A 14,960-nucleotide genomic window follows, 5' to 3' on the forward strand; every position below is an offset into this window, starting at 1 on the left:
TTCACTTTGCATAGCTGCTTTAAGTTATTATGACAATAACATGGTGTTAATAGCTAGTTTATCTAAGGGAAGCTCCCAAAACATGGCCCGTTGAGGGTACTTGAGGACTGAGGTGGAGAACCACTGGTTTAAGGGTTGTCATCCTGTAAGGGGGATATTTTTTATCCGTGTGTAAAAAAAAAAAAAAAAAAAAAAAAAAAAACAACCTTGACAATCTTTAGCAGTAAATATGATCTTCTGATTGAAGACAATGCAGAGGAGACTAGCAAAAGTCATCGACATTCTAAACATAAAAAAGAAAAGAAGCGCCACTACTCTGATGATGAAGATGAAAGGAGAACAAAAAAGTCAAAGGTACTTGACTTTGAAACCTGCACTGCTAAACATGACCGATCCGTTTCCTTCTTCTTTTTTTTTTTTTTTCCCTTTGTTTTAATATATGTTAATTTCTGGTATCACAAACAGTACATTGACATACAAATTGTAGATTGAACTTTGATGTTGCAAAGCTACGTAATGCTCTAAACATGTGAACTTTATAACTAAAAAAAACCCTATAATCAAGCCCCACCCTCCTTGTCAATTATCACAATATAAATTCATTTGCTGCTTTCTTGAGAATGCTAGTTTCCTGACAGTCTGGCTTTTAGTAGCTCTGGATCAGACTCGAAAACCAGCACAGAGCAGTCTGAAAATTTGGAATTTCTGATGTCTACACCTGTTCTAAGTCAGTGACCCAGAAATTACTGAAACCACTGGATCAACATGACAGTCAAGCAACTTTGATGCAAAAGTAGCTTACTTGCTACTTACTCGCTTACTAGCTGTAAACCCACTCTCGTCATTTCTAAATGACTTCCATAGTGCTGATCTATAAGGATATACATGCCTCTCCTGCATGTATCCTTACCTGTCAAATATCTCCCCTTTAGCTGTTTGGAGCCCTGCAATACTCTGGATTCTGTGGGCAGGTCTGATGTCCAGGGCTCAGTGGATGGAGTCATGTCAGACTCCCTATCCACCTCTACACTCCCCTTGGCCAGGCATCGATATTTCCTACACTGAACTTCTGCTGGTCTCGTGGATTATGCCCCATGATCACTAACATCCAGTCAAAACCCAGGAAAGTCACCTGTCCCCACATGACTTCAGCATGTGTGGAGCAGCCAATCCTGGGAGAGCTTTAGAAGAAAAGAGGGGGATGTGAAGTACACAGAATGTCCTCTCTCACGCTCATACATGAGATAAGGCAGTGATGGCGAACCTTGGCACCCCAGGTGTTTTGGAACTACATTTCCCATGACGCTCATGCACTCTTCAGTGTAATTGAGCATCATGGGAAATGTAGTTCCAAAACAACTGGTGTGGCAAGGTTCGCCATCGCTGAGATAAGGAATTCAGTCACAGCAAGGGGGTAGAAGGGACTCCTGTTCCTCTGTGTGCCTGTTTTTATCTTACTGAAGAAAGATAAGAGGATTGCTCAGAGCCGGATTAACTCTTCATGGCAAGACTGGCCACAGATGAAATGACATCCTCTGCTGTAACAGATATGAGTCTTAATTTAAAAATATTTTTTGGGGTTTACATCCACTTTAATTCTCATGTCAGGTTTTAGATTTTGTTTAACCACTTCCCATCGGGGCCAGTTTTTAAATACTTCACACATGTTAAAACCAACTTTTTAGGCTATAAAATCACCTAAAATCCCCAGCAGACATTTTTTCTACAAAATACTTTAAGAAAGCAGGTTATGTTAAGTAAATGGATACCAAATATGTCAGGCCTTTAAATTCTTGTGCGTCTGCAAAATGTAAAAATAAATGATGGTACTTTGAAATTATCAATAGGTGACACTTTTTATATTCCTTTACAGCTCATCAGTTGCAAGTTAACTGTATTTGAGGGACCTAGAATTATTTAAAAAATTTTTTTCTCTGGTGTGTGTAGCAATTGTTTACACAGACTTGGCCTTCTTTTTTTTTTTTTTTTTTTTTTTGCACTTAACTTTATTTCTATTGCAAGGGTGATAACAAGCTTTTTCCTAAAGTTTCAACCTTCAAGTCCTGATAAAATTGAAAAGGAACCCTTCTCAGTTGTATTTTGTAGGTGGCTTCTTCTCCATAGGCTCCTAAATTATGATTTTGTGTTTTTTGTTTTGTGTGTGTGTGTGTGTGTGTGTGTGTGTGTGTGTGTGTGTGTTTTTTTGGTTTTTGTTTTTTTACCCGCAAAGGACATTCGTTCCAACTTTCTTGCAGTGGAGCTCGACTGACCAGTATTTTAGGTCATAGCACTCGCCTTGTGTCAATCTACTGTTTCTACTGAGGGTATTCATAATTCCTTGGATAGGTATTTGTGGACTCTTTTGACATCATTTGCTCTAGCCAGTCCACCCTTATAGCCAGTTATTGCCACGTTTTCAGTTGCCCAGACTATTCCTGAAAGAAAAACGCTCTTGCTCTCAGCCCTAATATGCTGCATGGAGAGTGTAGTTTATCAAATCTCTACTTTCTGTGCATATGCACAGGATTTTATGGCTTAGAGTTGTTCCTGTTCATCCTCCAACTTGTTCTATTTAGCATCATGAAACACCTACCCTTTGCTGCATGTCTTGGGTATCTCTTCTTTCTAACATTGACATTCACATTCCATGTGCACTCTTCGCAGAAAGTTTGCTTTTCTTCATTGCTGGCTGTAGCCTTTTTTTTTTTTTTTTTTTTTTTTTTTTTTTTGTCCCTCTGGGGCCTTCTTTAGATATCTTGTCCAAGCGGAGCCCTCCTGATTTGTTCAGGGGGTTTACTTAGTAAGGTTCTTCTGTAAGAATGGATTATTGTCTTTGTTGCCCCTGCAGCTGTATTCAAGCCTTGACTTCCCCCATTTTTTTTTTGGGAACCTCTTCTTCTTTTTTTTTTTTTTCTTTTTTCTCACGCTGCATGGGGACAAAATTTCCTGGAAGCCAGTCCTACTTGCTTCCCTGGTACCGTTCTTATCGCATTCTATGGGAGTGTCTCTCTCCCTCCCCATGTGCTGTCTTGAATGAAAATCAAATACTTTAAGATTCACCCTCTGGTTGGGGTCAAGACTGTCATCTGTGGCTACCTGCAACATGTTTCCTTGGAAAGTGCCCCTTTTCTGTTCCTCACAGGGTGGTCACTATATGGGATTCCTCCTTGTTCCACCCTGCTAAGTGGTTTTTTTTGCCTTTTTTTTATTTTATTTTTTTATTTTTTCCCCCCCACGGTGAACAAGGCCCTTCTTTCCTACCTGAGCTGAGTCTCCCTGAACTGTCAGGTTTCTTGAGCTTGCTAAAAAAAAAAAAAAATGGAGCCTGAGTGGCCAGGGTTATATCAGGAATTTTTAGGTGAGTTTTTATTGGAAAAGGAAAGTCTCTTGGAAGTTTCCTAAAGTGTGGACACTTTGTAGTTCTTTAAAAAAAAAAAAAATGTTGTATTTGTCTTGAAACGGATCCCTGTGATCCACATCGATGCTAAACCAAGGCTCTACAAGTGTGCTAGGCCCCTTCCATATGCACATTTACTTGCTGTGCTTCTGCCATACTACAGACACCAACCTTCCTCTGTCCTAGTCCTCGATTCTAAGCCTCAACTTGGTAAAAAATGTTAGTGACCCTCTAGGACTGTCTATAATTGTTCCATATACACAATTTAAGTGTTCCCAGCAATTATATGTGGAAATGCCTATGGACTTCCTCTGTGACTATTGGCATTTAGCTTTCATGCATCTGATGAATATATTCCTCCTCTAGGATTTCATATTAGCTGGTTTGGAATGATTTGAATGAGGGTGAATGACTGTTGTGGTCATCTGTGTCTTGATACTGGTATTTTAGATTATAAAATATATTTTGTTCCTTTTTGAACTCTCTAGTCCTTCCCCCCTTTTTACTATATGCTTATTTGATTCAGAGGAAAACACCATTTTGCTGATAGATATGTAACTGGGTGAATGGTTTTTGTAACTGGACTGTGGAGCTGCTATCTAATCCTCCCATTTCTGGCAACATAAGTAGGGTGAAACGCCTTGACTATCCTTGTTTTATTTTGCTAGTTGGGAAGTGTTGGGTTTTTTGTTTTTTTTTGCCGTTTTGTACTGGGAATCTGTACTGCCTTCTGAAGATGTGGAAGTTGACAATTTAATGACAGCTGGGGGTTATAATTCAATGAGCTATACAGCAATCTACTTGAAAACTTCTGTTGAGATTAGCAGGAGATCTGTCAGCACAGTGAGTGGATGACACACCCATGTCTGTTCAGTTTATGCAGAGCTGACAGATGGGGCCTGCTCTGCTCTGTGAGCAGCTGGGAGTAAATGGACTCCACTGTATATTTTATACCAGACTGCCCTCTGATCCATCTAGACAGACAGAGGAGGATAGCCCCCCTTCTGGATTGGACTGGAGGTAGGCAGATGTAAATGGACACAAGTCATTTTACACCAGCTGGTCCATAGAGGTGAATGGGCTGTCCAGTCGGATCCACCTGAAAAACTGACAGGTGGACCTGTTCTGACCCTTCATGTTAAAAGGGCCTAGCTTTTTTATACAGCATTGTTGTTACCCTAAATTGGTGCAATCTCTGCTAAACGTGTCCCCACTGGAACATTTTGTCCTTCCATTGATGTTTTCACAGCAACTAAAATATATCAAAAAGAGAAAAAATGCTGTACACCAATGACATCAATACAATCCAGGTTGCACAGATTGCAACAATAGTATCATCAGTGGGACACTATTCATAGAATGCAAGATCCTGTGTCTCAACCATGGGAGACACACTCCTTTTTTATGGGAGAACTGAAAGGACTGTGTCTAAGTACCCCATTATCAGCGAGTCCTACACTAATCATAGAATGAAAGATCCTGCTTCTCAACAATGGGGGAAATACACTCCTCTTTATGGGAGAACTAAGAGGACGGCCCCTGTACACACTGTCGGAGATTTGGACAACCAAATCCGTTGAATTTTGCCCATCGGATTTTGCCCGTCGGATCTTGTCCGAAACTGTTGCATGCACACGGTCTGACAAAGTTGTCTAAAAATCCGATCTTTCAGAACGTAATGATGTAATTTCGTTACGATGGGACTACATTCAAGCTAGTGGCCAATAGCTTTGATGTAGGAATTTGATCTGAGCATGCGTGGCACTTACTCCGATCATGTGTAGAGAATTTTGATCGGACCATGTCCGATCGGCCCAGTTGGTCGGGAAATATTTCCAACAAGTTGGAAAATTGGGTCCGACGGATATTCTGACGGAATCAGTCCTATGCATACCACACAGTCGGATTATCCGACAACACGGTCCGATAGGACACATTCCGACGGATTCTCTGACCGTGTGTACAAGGGCTAAGACAGGTGGAAACTAATGAGAGGTAATGAAGGGGGGGATGGGGTTCTCAAATGTAATTTTTTTGTATGTGTGCACTATAATCTTTTGTTCTGTTTGCTGTCTTATAGCAGCACCATCTTGAATGTAAACACATTTTTAGGGTGTGCCCCCCCCAAGTCTGTTTGTACATTTTTACTTTAGCCTGCTGAATTTGGATTTCATTGTGGAGTTATTCAATGCAATATAACTATGAAGAGGGCCTTTTTTTAGTATTTAGTTTCTTGAAATATCCCTATAATAGCTTGATTTATCCTAAAATATATGTTATGTGTTGTTTGGACCACTTATCCCTTTGTATGTATTTATAAGCTTTTTTGCATTTTACAGGATCCTGATAGAAGTGATCGCCACCGAAGACATGAGGAGGATTATTGCAAAGAGAAGAGGCGAAGTGAGAAAAAAGAAGGCAGGAGAAGTCGTAGTCTTTCCCGTGAGCGTAGTAGTTACCATAGCTCCAGGGAAGATGCAAAAGAAAGAGACAAGGACAGGAGAAGAGACAGAAGTCCCAAGCAGTACAAAGAGAGGTCCAAGTACCAAGAAAGATGCTGATGTGAAATTCGAAATTTTGCAGCTGTTACTGGAGTAGAAAATAAATCTTCCAATGGGGGCACCTGTCCTGGAGAACTGTTTTAAGATTGGATTTCCCATCACTTTGCAAAGTTTCCTCTAATTTCTTTTTGCCTACAGGGGGGAAAAAAAAAAGTTGAAGGGGAAACCACACACACACACACACACACACACACACACACACACACGCCCCCTCTCATCCCAGAGAAAATAAAATCACCAACATGGGTTTAAACCGTTTCATAGTCTATAAACACAGCATTTGCAGTTTGTTACACTGAACTAATTTCAGGGTAAATTAGGTTACATGGTAGGTGAGGTTGAAAAAAGACAAGTCCAACCTATCTGTGTGATTATATGTCAGTATTACATTGTATAGGTAACCTCTGACTTAATCACAAATTCCCCCTTGAAAAACGGCAAATTATCATGTCATCGGGAGTTCAGGAATTAATCTCTGCAATCACAGAATGCTTAAAGAGAAGCTCTGGTCATTGTGGGGAAAAAATAAAAAAATTAAGTCGGTAGATACACATACTGTAGCTGCTGTCTTTTAGTATACAGACACTTACCAGTCCAGGGTTCCAGTGCCGTCATCACCTGGGCTGATTTTTTGCCAGTCTTCAGGTCTCCAGTGCCATGCTCTTGCTTGTGAGAAGCTCACTGTGACTTCCTGATGTTTTACAGCTGGCTTACCACTGCTCATGTGCCAGAAATGGGAGCGAGTATCAGCCAGAAATCGGTGCTCCTGGGGAAAAAAAAAATTAAAAATCTGGGGGGGTTTGGGTTGGGCGATGGGTGTGAGGGTGGCATGGTTGTGTGCTATTGGGGTGGGTGGGAGGAGAATCAGCGGAACCTCCCTTTTTTAGGCGACGTTCGTTTGTTTTTGTTTTTTTTTCCTTTTCTTTGAAACCCACAAGAATCTCTTATTGTAAAGCAGATTTTGCTATTATAGAAAAATAAAATCAGTGGGCTAACCAAACCAAACGGCAGAGAGAAAGGATCATAGTTACGAATATCAGATGGAAGTGCACAGTGTACCATGGCTTGGCACATGCTGGATATTAAACTTCAGGCTTAATTTCAAAAACTTTTGAGTAAGGGTACTTTTTTCTTATACTGTTATACAATATGCACTGCAAGGAGCAAAGCACAATTATTTATACCAAGCAAAATTATTCATTTAACTGAAGGCAGGCCAGTGCAAGATGGATCCTGATTGGTCACCACGACATCCTGCTCTATTTAATTAGTAAAACTTTAAACAGAGCCCAGCCCATACATTTGTGAAAATGAGGCATAATATTTTAAACAATGAAAACATGTATAACCATTTCATACATTATAGAATAAAAAAAAAATCATATATTCCAATGTGTGATCTACATGTGTAATAAAAAGATAGATAACAGACTAAAATCTTGTTACCTTTTTTCTTTTTTTTTTTTTTTCTTTGAGTGCTTCCGTTGACGCTTTAAGCAAAGCGTACCACATGGGGGATTTCTTTGTTCAATAAAAAACAGTAGGGGATATTTGTACATGGGAAAGTATCAAATATATTGTGGGGATCTCCTTAGTGAAGGCACGAGAAATTCCCCTTGTGGTTAATATCTGATTATGAAAGGGAAAAATGCTAAACAAATATTTGTAAATATAGTGCATTTTATGTTGTGCTCAGTCACTGTATACCTAAGTAATGTATTGCTTCAAGAATGTTTATGTATAGCAATGGCTTTCTTTTGGTGGTATTTAATTACCTCTGAGTTTTTTTTTGTTTTTTGCTTTATTTTTTTTGCTATGTAAATGGGAAAACTACCGAACATATATTGAAAGGAAGAAAAAAACAAATGTTTTTGTTATAAATTTTTGCAAACAAATCCTTCTTCGTGAATTTAGCCCAAAATGTATTCTGCTACATTTCTTTGGTTAAACAAAAAAAATAATCTGTGTATAAAAATAGGATATTATCTCAGGCAGGGGAAAATGAACTGTAGTGTTTTGTATAAATGAAATGTGTATGTTAAATGTTGAGGTGGAGGGTGTGAAAGATGTATGAATTTTTTTTCTAAATAAAAATTACTTGATTGAAAAAAAAAAAAAAGAACCACTTTTAAATAAGTGGCCAAGGCATGAGGTATTTAACCTCTTCGCACTAGCTGAACCCATATACTGTATGCGGCATGTGGGTCTTCACGCTGAGCGGCTGTATATACGTGGGCCTGTGTAAACCACTTGCTGTGCTGAGTGCGCGCTCAGAGCGCAGTAGCTGGATGGTTACTGCAAAGCTCCCAATGCCATGTGCAATTGGGCTGTTTCCCATCGGAAATCGCAAAATAGTTTTTCACATTTAGCTACATAATAAGCGACGTTAAACGTGTGTGTGTGTTTTTAAAAAAAAAAAAGCTGAAATGCCCGTTTTTCCACGTTTGCATGCCGCATTTAGCGTCTAGAAGCGTTTATAAGATCACCTCAAATAAGACCCTCCCTAAGCTCAAAAAACAGTATTATTTGACTATTTCAGCCATTTTGTGAGACTAGAATGAGTAACAGCAGCTGTGAAAGCAGCAATGTACTTGTATTTAGCATATCACTTGCCACAAGTTGTAGATTGTCCACTTGCCACATCGGTTGCCACAAGTTGTGGATTGTCCACTTGCCACGTCACGTGCCACAAGTTGTAGATTGTCCACTAGCCAGTTGTGGATTGTCCACTTGCCACCTCACCTGCCACAAGCTGTGGATTGTCCACTTGCCACGTCACCTGGCACAAGTTGTGGATTGTCCACTTGCCACGTCACCTGGCACAAGTTGTGGATTGTCCACTTGCCACGTCACCTGGCACAAGTTGTGGATTGTCCACTTGCCACGTCACCTGCCACAAGTTGTGGATTGTCCACTTGCCACGTCACCTGCCACAAGTTGTGGATTGTCCACTTGCCACGTCACCTGCCACAAGTTGTAGATTGTCCACTTGCCACATCAGTTGCCACAAGTTGTGGATTATCCACTTGCCACGTCACCTGTCACAAGTTGTGGATTGTCCACTTGCCACATCGGTTGCCACAAGTTGTAGATTGCCCACTTGCCACGTCACTTGCCACATCGGTTGCCACAAGTTGTGGATTGTCCACTTGCCACATCGGTTGCCACAAGTTGTGGATTGTCCACTTGCCACATCGGTTGCCACCAGTTGTGGATTGTCCACTTGCCACGTCACCTGCCACAAGTTGTGGATTGTCCACTTGCCACGTCACCTGCCACAAGTTGTGGATTGTCCACTTGCCACGTCACCTGCCACAAGTTGTGGATTGTCCACTTGCCACATCACTTCACATCACTTGCCACAAGTTGTGGATTGTCCACTTGCCACGTCACTTGCCACAAGTTGTGGATTGTCCACTTGCCACGTTACCTGCCACAAGTTGTGGATTGTCCACTTGCCACGTCACCTGCCACAAGTTGTGGATTGTCCACTTGCCACGTCACCTGCCACAAGTTGTGGATTGTCCACTTGCCACGTCACTTGCCACAAGTTGTGGATTGTCCACTTGCCACGTCACCTGCCACAAGTTGTGGATTGTCCACTTGCCACGTCACCTGCCACAAGTTGTGGATTGTCCGCTTGCCACATCGGTTGCCACAAGTTGTGGATTGTCCACTTGCCACGCCACGTGCCGCAAGTTGTAGATTGTCCACTTGCCATATCGGTTGCCACAAGTTGTGGATTATCCACTTGCCACGTCACCTGTCACATCACCTGCCACAAGTTGTGGATTGTCCACTTGCCGCATCACCTGCCACAAGTTGTGGATTGTCCACTTGCCACATCGGTTGCCACAAGTTGTGGATTGTCCACTTGCCACGTCACCTGTCACATCACCTGCCACAAGTTGTGGATTGTCCACTTGCCACATTGGTTGCCACAAGTTGTGTATTGTCCACTTGCCACATTGGTTGCCACAAGTTGTGTATTGTCCACTTGCCACAAGTTGTGGATTGTCCACTTGCCACGTCACTTGCCACAAGCTGTGGATTGTCCACTTGCCACGTCACCTGCCACAAGTTGTGGATTGTCCACTTGCCACGTCACCTGCCACAAGTTGTGGATTGTCCACCTGCCACATCACCTGTCACATCACTTGCCACAAGTTGTGTATTGTCCACTTGCCATGTCACCTGCCACAAGATGTGGATTGTCCACTTGCCACGTCACCTGCCACAAGATGTGGATTGTCCACTTGCCACGTCACCTACCATAAGTTGCTTGTTCAAATCTAACAACTTAGGCCGCGTACACACGGGCGGACTGTTCGCCCAACTTTGTCCGCTGAACAGTGTTTCAGCGGACAGTCCGCTCGTGTGTGGGCTTCAGCGGACAGTTTCAGCGGACAGTCTGACGGAATTTCGGAATTTCCGTAAGACTGTCCGCTGAAACTTGGTTTGAGCGGACAGTCCGCTTGTGTGTAGGCTTGTTCGGCAAACTAAGTCTCGCGCATGCTCAGAAAGAATTTACACGGCGAAGGTTGCATTGCAGTGTATCGGACGCCGAATTTCTCGTCCCGTCGTACGTGCCGTTCACGTCATCGCGCAAGTTTTCAGCGGACTGTTCGTTCGTCGTGTGTGGTCAAGTCCGCTCATGCAAATTTTGAATGGACTGTTTGTCAAACTGTTTGACGAACCTAGTTGGGCGGACAGTCCGCCCGTGTGTACGCGGCCTTATGGGTCAAATTCCAATTATACTTTGGATAACCGCAATGCTAGTGGTGTATTGGATTGGATCAAGGGCTTATTAGGGTATATAAATGGTCTATGAATCATTGCAACCAATTACAATTGTTTAAAAATGTTTTAATGGTTTTTCATCATTTGCCATTTAATGTAAAAAAAAAATAGCGCACATTTAAAAACGCTTATAACCCTAAATGCAGTACTGGCGTTTTTCCCCGTTTGGCATCTGAAACATGGAAAACTTTTGCGTCTGAACCCATTATTATTATTTTTTTTCTTCTGGAAAAACGAGGATAAACGCAATTGCCTAAATACGCCAAAAAATGAGACTGTGTACATGGGCACATAGGATAACATTAAATGAGTTCAGGGGCAGTTGAGAAAAGTGCCCAACTGCCTCTGAACACGCGTTTAACAGTGTCTCATGTGCATAAAGCCTTATGTTATGGCAGTCGAGTTGTGCGGCAAACTACAACTAGCAGCTGGATTTGCTCTTAATTCATTATCTTTTTCTATATTTGATTGTGACACCACAGTAGTAGGTTGAGCTTTTGTTTTAATGAAAAAGTTTATTTTGCTCTGTTTTATGTTTCTTTTGTGTGCTCTTAAAACTTAAGCGAAAGGCCAGTTGAATAAGATGAGGTGGGTACAGCTCTGTGGAGAACAAGAGAGAAGCAATACAGAATACCATCAGGACTACAAATCCCAGCAATGCATAATAGCACCAATGATAGAGGACTACACATCCCAGCAGTGCAAAATACCACCAGCTTTATAGAGGAATGCAAATCCCAGTAACACAGAAAGAACATTGATTTATACTGCACAGTTAATCTTTCAGGTGCCCTCTTCATCTCCTGGTGGTGGGGCTGGGGTGCAATGATGTTATTCTTACGTCAGTGTCCTCTCCCCCCCCCCCCCCCCCCCAATCTCACAATCCCTCCTTTACATCACAGTCCTTCTCTACCTCCCCCAGTACAAACAAATGGCCACTATTGGCACCCAGCACATAACACTATGACAGCACCAATATGTCAATATTATAAATGGCCACTGCCCTCACCTATAACTGGCCTTTGCAGCAAGGAGCTCATGGAAGGGCAAATGCACCTTACCGACCAGCCTTCTAACCAATTCTCTGCACCTTCAGACATAAGCACATAAATTACACATTCATTTCCAGACTATTACATTTTTGGAGCACCGGGATAGTAGAAACACCCACAAAATGACTTGTGTGTGTGTATTATATATATATATATATATATATATATATATATATGTATATGTAGTCAGAGTCTGCACTCGGAAATACGATAACCCTAACTACCAAGACCTGAGGTGTGCCTTGGCCTGGCTGGTCAGTATGCCTAAAAGAGAGCAAAAAGAAAGACACGAAGTAGGCGGGATGTGAAAGCTACAAAGAAGGGCCAGCAACAACCATTAGCACAGAAAATGCGAATGCCTGGATGACTACAGAAAAAGGGGTTTTACGTATGTAGCTGCTAAAACAGAGGATCTCCAGCGCTCCATGAACCTGAAGGGACCCCTGTGCGGGACCTACAAAAATTGCCTCCGAACCAGATGATTATTCAGAAAAGGGGTTTAGGATTTGAGCCTGGTTTGCCAAGTAACCTGGATATGAGAACGAACTGTTTGTAGTGAGAGAATGGAGAAAGAGCAGACCCAAGGAATGTTGCAGAGAAGGACAACTACTTTAATCCGACACCATGACTGTGGTACAAAAATAACTACAAACCCCTGGCTTAACCATCTATTCAAATGAAGGGGAAGTTGTAAGCATGGTAAGAGAGAACCGCCTAGAGCACTAGCTGGGAACTGCGCCAAGGAAAGGAGACAGGAAGTCCGAAAACCTGGCCGGTAACTGGTAGCCGTGCCAAAGAGAACATCCCAGACTTCCCTTCCTTGATGGCTTAGAGAGGGTGAGTTGCAAAAATTGGACAGACTGACAGGAGTTTGCAGGTCCTGAAAAGCTGGTCACCTGATAGATATTTAATGTAATTGGCTGGTGAGGCCACATTGCCGATGCAATATGCAGCAAAAGCCAGAGACATGAACCCATGAAACCTTCCCGCCCTTGGCAGAAGCACTCAGAATAATCTGGATAAGAACCATTGGCCAGATCGATTACCTGAGACCAAGCTTCTCCCCAGTTCTACATGCCACTGTAAAGAAATTCCAACATCACCTGCAAGCATACTGAGAAGAGCAGGAGCCACGACCAATTCCTCTGCGCAAGCCGATTGGGCTAAGATCCACTCCATCCTGTCTAACAATTTTCATATAGACGTGAGAGCGCATAAAGTACTGCATGAATCTGGGTTGAAGAATCATGCATTGAAACATGTGCTGCTCTGGCGGATGGAAGAGGTTGGGACGAAGTTGGGATAACCCCCTAAAAGTACTGCTCCTTCCCCCCCAGCTGAGGCCGGGAAGGGGTACAACAGTGATGAAACTAAGATGCATTTGGTATGGTCCCACCCCTTGATGGGGTACTATTATGCACTGAAACCCCTATGCGGCGGTGGAGTAATGAATGTGTAAAGGCAGCTTTGGAAACATACAACATATCCTGATCTAAGGAAACACAAACTAGAGAAAGGAGAACAGACAACCAACACATGAAACAACAACACCCATGTGTACCTGACAGTATGATGATGTGGGTGCAGAAATGACAAGACCAACAGCGCGTGAATGTGAACCTAATGAAGCCACAACCCTAGTGTATGTAATGAGCGAGCCCGAGCCACCTGCAGCGCCAATATAGGTAATTAAAAACGAACACTCAGGGTTGAGATACGCACACACCGTGCTGGGTAGTAGTAAAGGTGTAATGGTGAACGTGCACGTATGACGTATGGTATACAGGCGAGAAGATTGTGGGACAACAATCAATTAATAACGAAACCTCAGCCCGTATGGGTCCGTAGACGTGACAGACCTTGGATGTGAGCCCTAGCTACCAGAAATGCTACAAACAACATGCAACAACAGAACAGAGACGGGTAGCAAAACAAACCTCATGGCTAGTGTACCCACAGACCGTGGTGGGTAGACATACAAGTGTAATGATTAGGATTGAGGGACGACAACCAATTGAAACAAAACCTGAGCCCATATAGGTCCATGGACGTGACAGAACCTGCAGAACTGCTACAAACAAAATGCTAAGACAGCAAAAACAGACACATTGCAAAAACAACCCTCAGAGATAGTGAACCCACAGACCGTGGTGGGTAGACGTATGAGTGTAATGAAATGAGCGTGCATCGTATGACGTATGTTATACGGGTGAGAGGATTGTGGGACAACAATCAAAAAGGAATGAAGCCTCAGCCCGTATGGATCCGTAGACGTGATAGAACCTAGATGTGAGCACTAGCTGACAGAAAAGCTACGACAGGGAAATGCTACAAATGAAAAGCCATGAAATGGAAATTGCTATGACAGTAAAAACTATGACAGAAAGCTACAATCAAAAAACAAATGATGACAGAAATGCTACGACAGAGAAAATTCTGCGACAGGAAAAAACGATACGAATGAAAAGCTGTGACAGGAAAATGCAAAGACTGAAATGCTGCGACAGGAAAAAGATAAGAATGAAATGCTAATGACAGGAAAACGCCAACGACAGGAAAAGCTACCAATGAAATGCCGTGACAGGAAAATGTTAGTAAATGAAATGCAGCGACAGGAAAATGCTGCGAAAGAAACACTGCAACAGGAAAATGCTATGACAGGAAAACGCTACGAATGAAATGTATATATGTAGTAGTGCCGCGCCGTATATAGATAAGGGGAGTTAAGGTGAGGGGAAGGAGGATAATATAGAATAGAAAAAGAATCATTCCCTGATGAAGTCATGTGACGGTGACAAACACGTGTCGGAAAGAGAGAGAGAGAGAGACACCGGAAGTGACGTCCGAGCCTGCTGCTCGCCTTATGTATATACTGTTGTCTGTTTTTTACTTCAAAATGTGAGTAACCTGACACTAGCAAATAAATAAACATTGAAGTTTAAAAATACTACACTATCAAGTACCATCTTTTATACCCTGTGAGGTACATTCGCCCTGAGATATTCCGTTGTGGGATATGAGGAAACCCCTGTTGTGTTTGAGATACATGCTGTAGCCTTACAGATGTAAGGTAAGGGGACACGCACCTATTCACCCGACGGAGGGAAAGAAAGGATTATTGCACCGATTTGCCTGCATGGTTCACACAGC

General features: G+C 42.4%; 1 protein-coding gene across 2 annotated transcripts in view; it reads left to right on the forward strand.

The window, feature by feature from the left end:
* PPIL4 (peptidylprolyl isomerase like 4) overlaps positions 1–7,395 on the forward strand; it is a 66,147-nt gene extending 58,752 nt beyond the window's left edge. Inside the window, exons 12-13 of one of the 2 annotated variants that reach the window (XM_077486681.1) lie at positions 225–354; positions 5,737–7,395. In XM_077486681.1, the coding sequence (XP_077342807.1) occupies positions 225–354; positions 5,737–5,958 (352 nt within the window). In that variant the 3' untranslated portion in view covers positions 5,959–7,395. Of the gene's footprint in view, positions 1–221; positions 355–5,736 lie in introns of both variants that reach the window. The other variant, XM_077486680.1, reaches the window with a different exon arrangement.
* Positions 7,396–14,960: the final 7,565 nt, after the last annotated feature.

This window comes from Lithobates pipiens, unplaced genomic scaffold (genome assembly GCF_037356315.1).
Source record: "Lithobates pipiens isolate NorthernLeopardFrog02 unplaced genomic scaffold, aLitPip1_a1.2 Scaffold_18, whole genome shotgun sequence".
Taxonomy (NCBI): domain Eukaryota; kingdom Metazoa; phylum Chordata; class Amphibia; order Anura; family Ranidae; genus Lithobates; species Lithobates pipiens.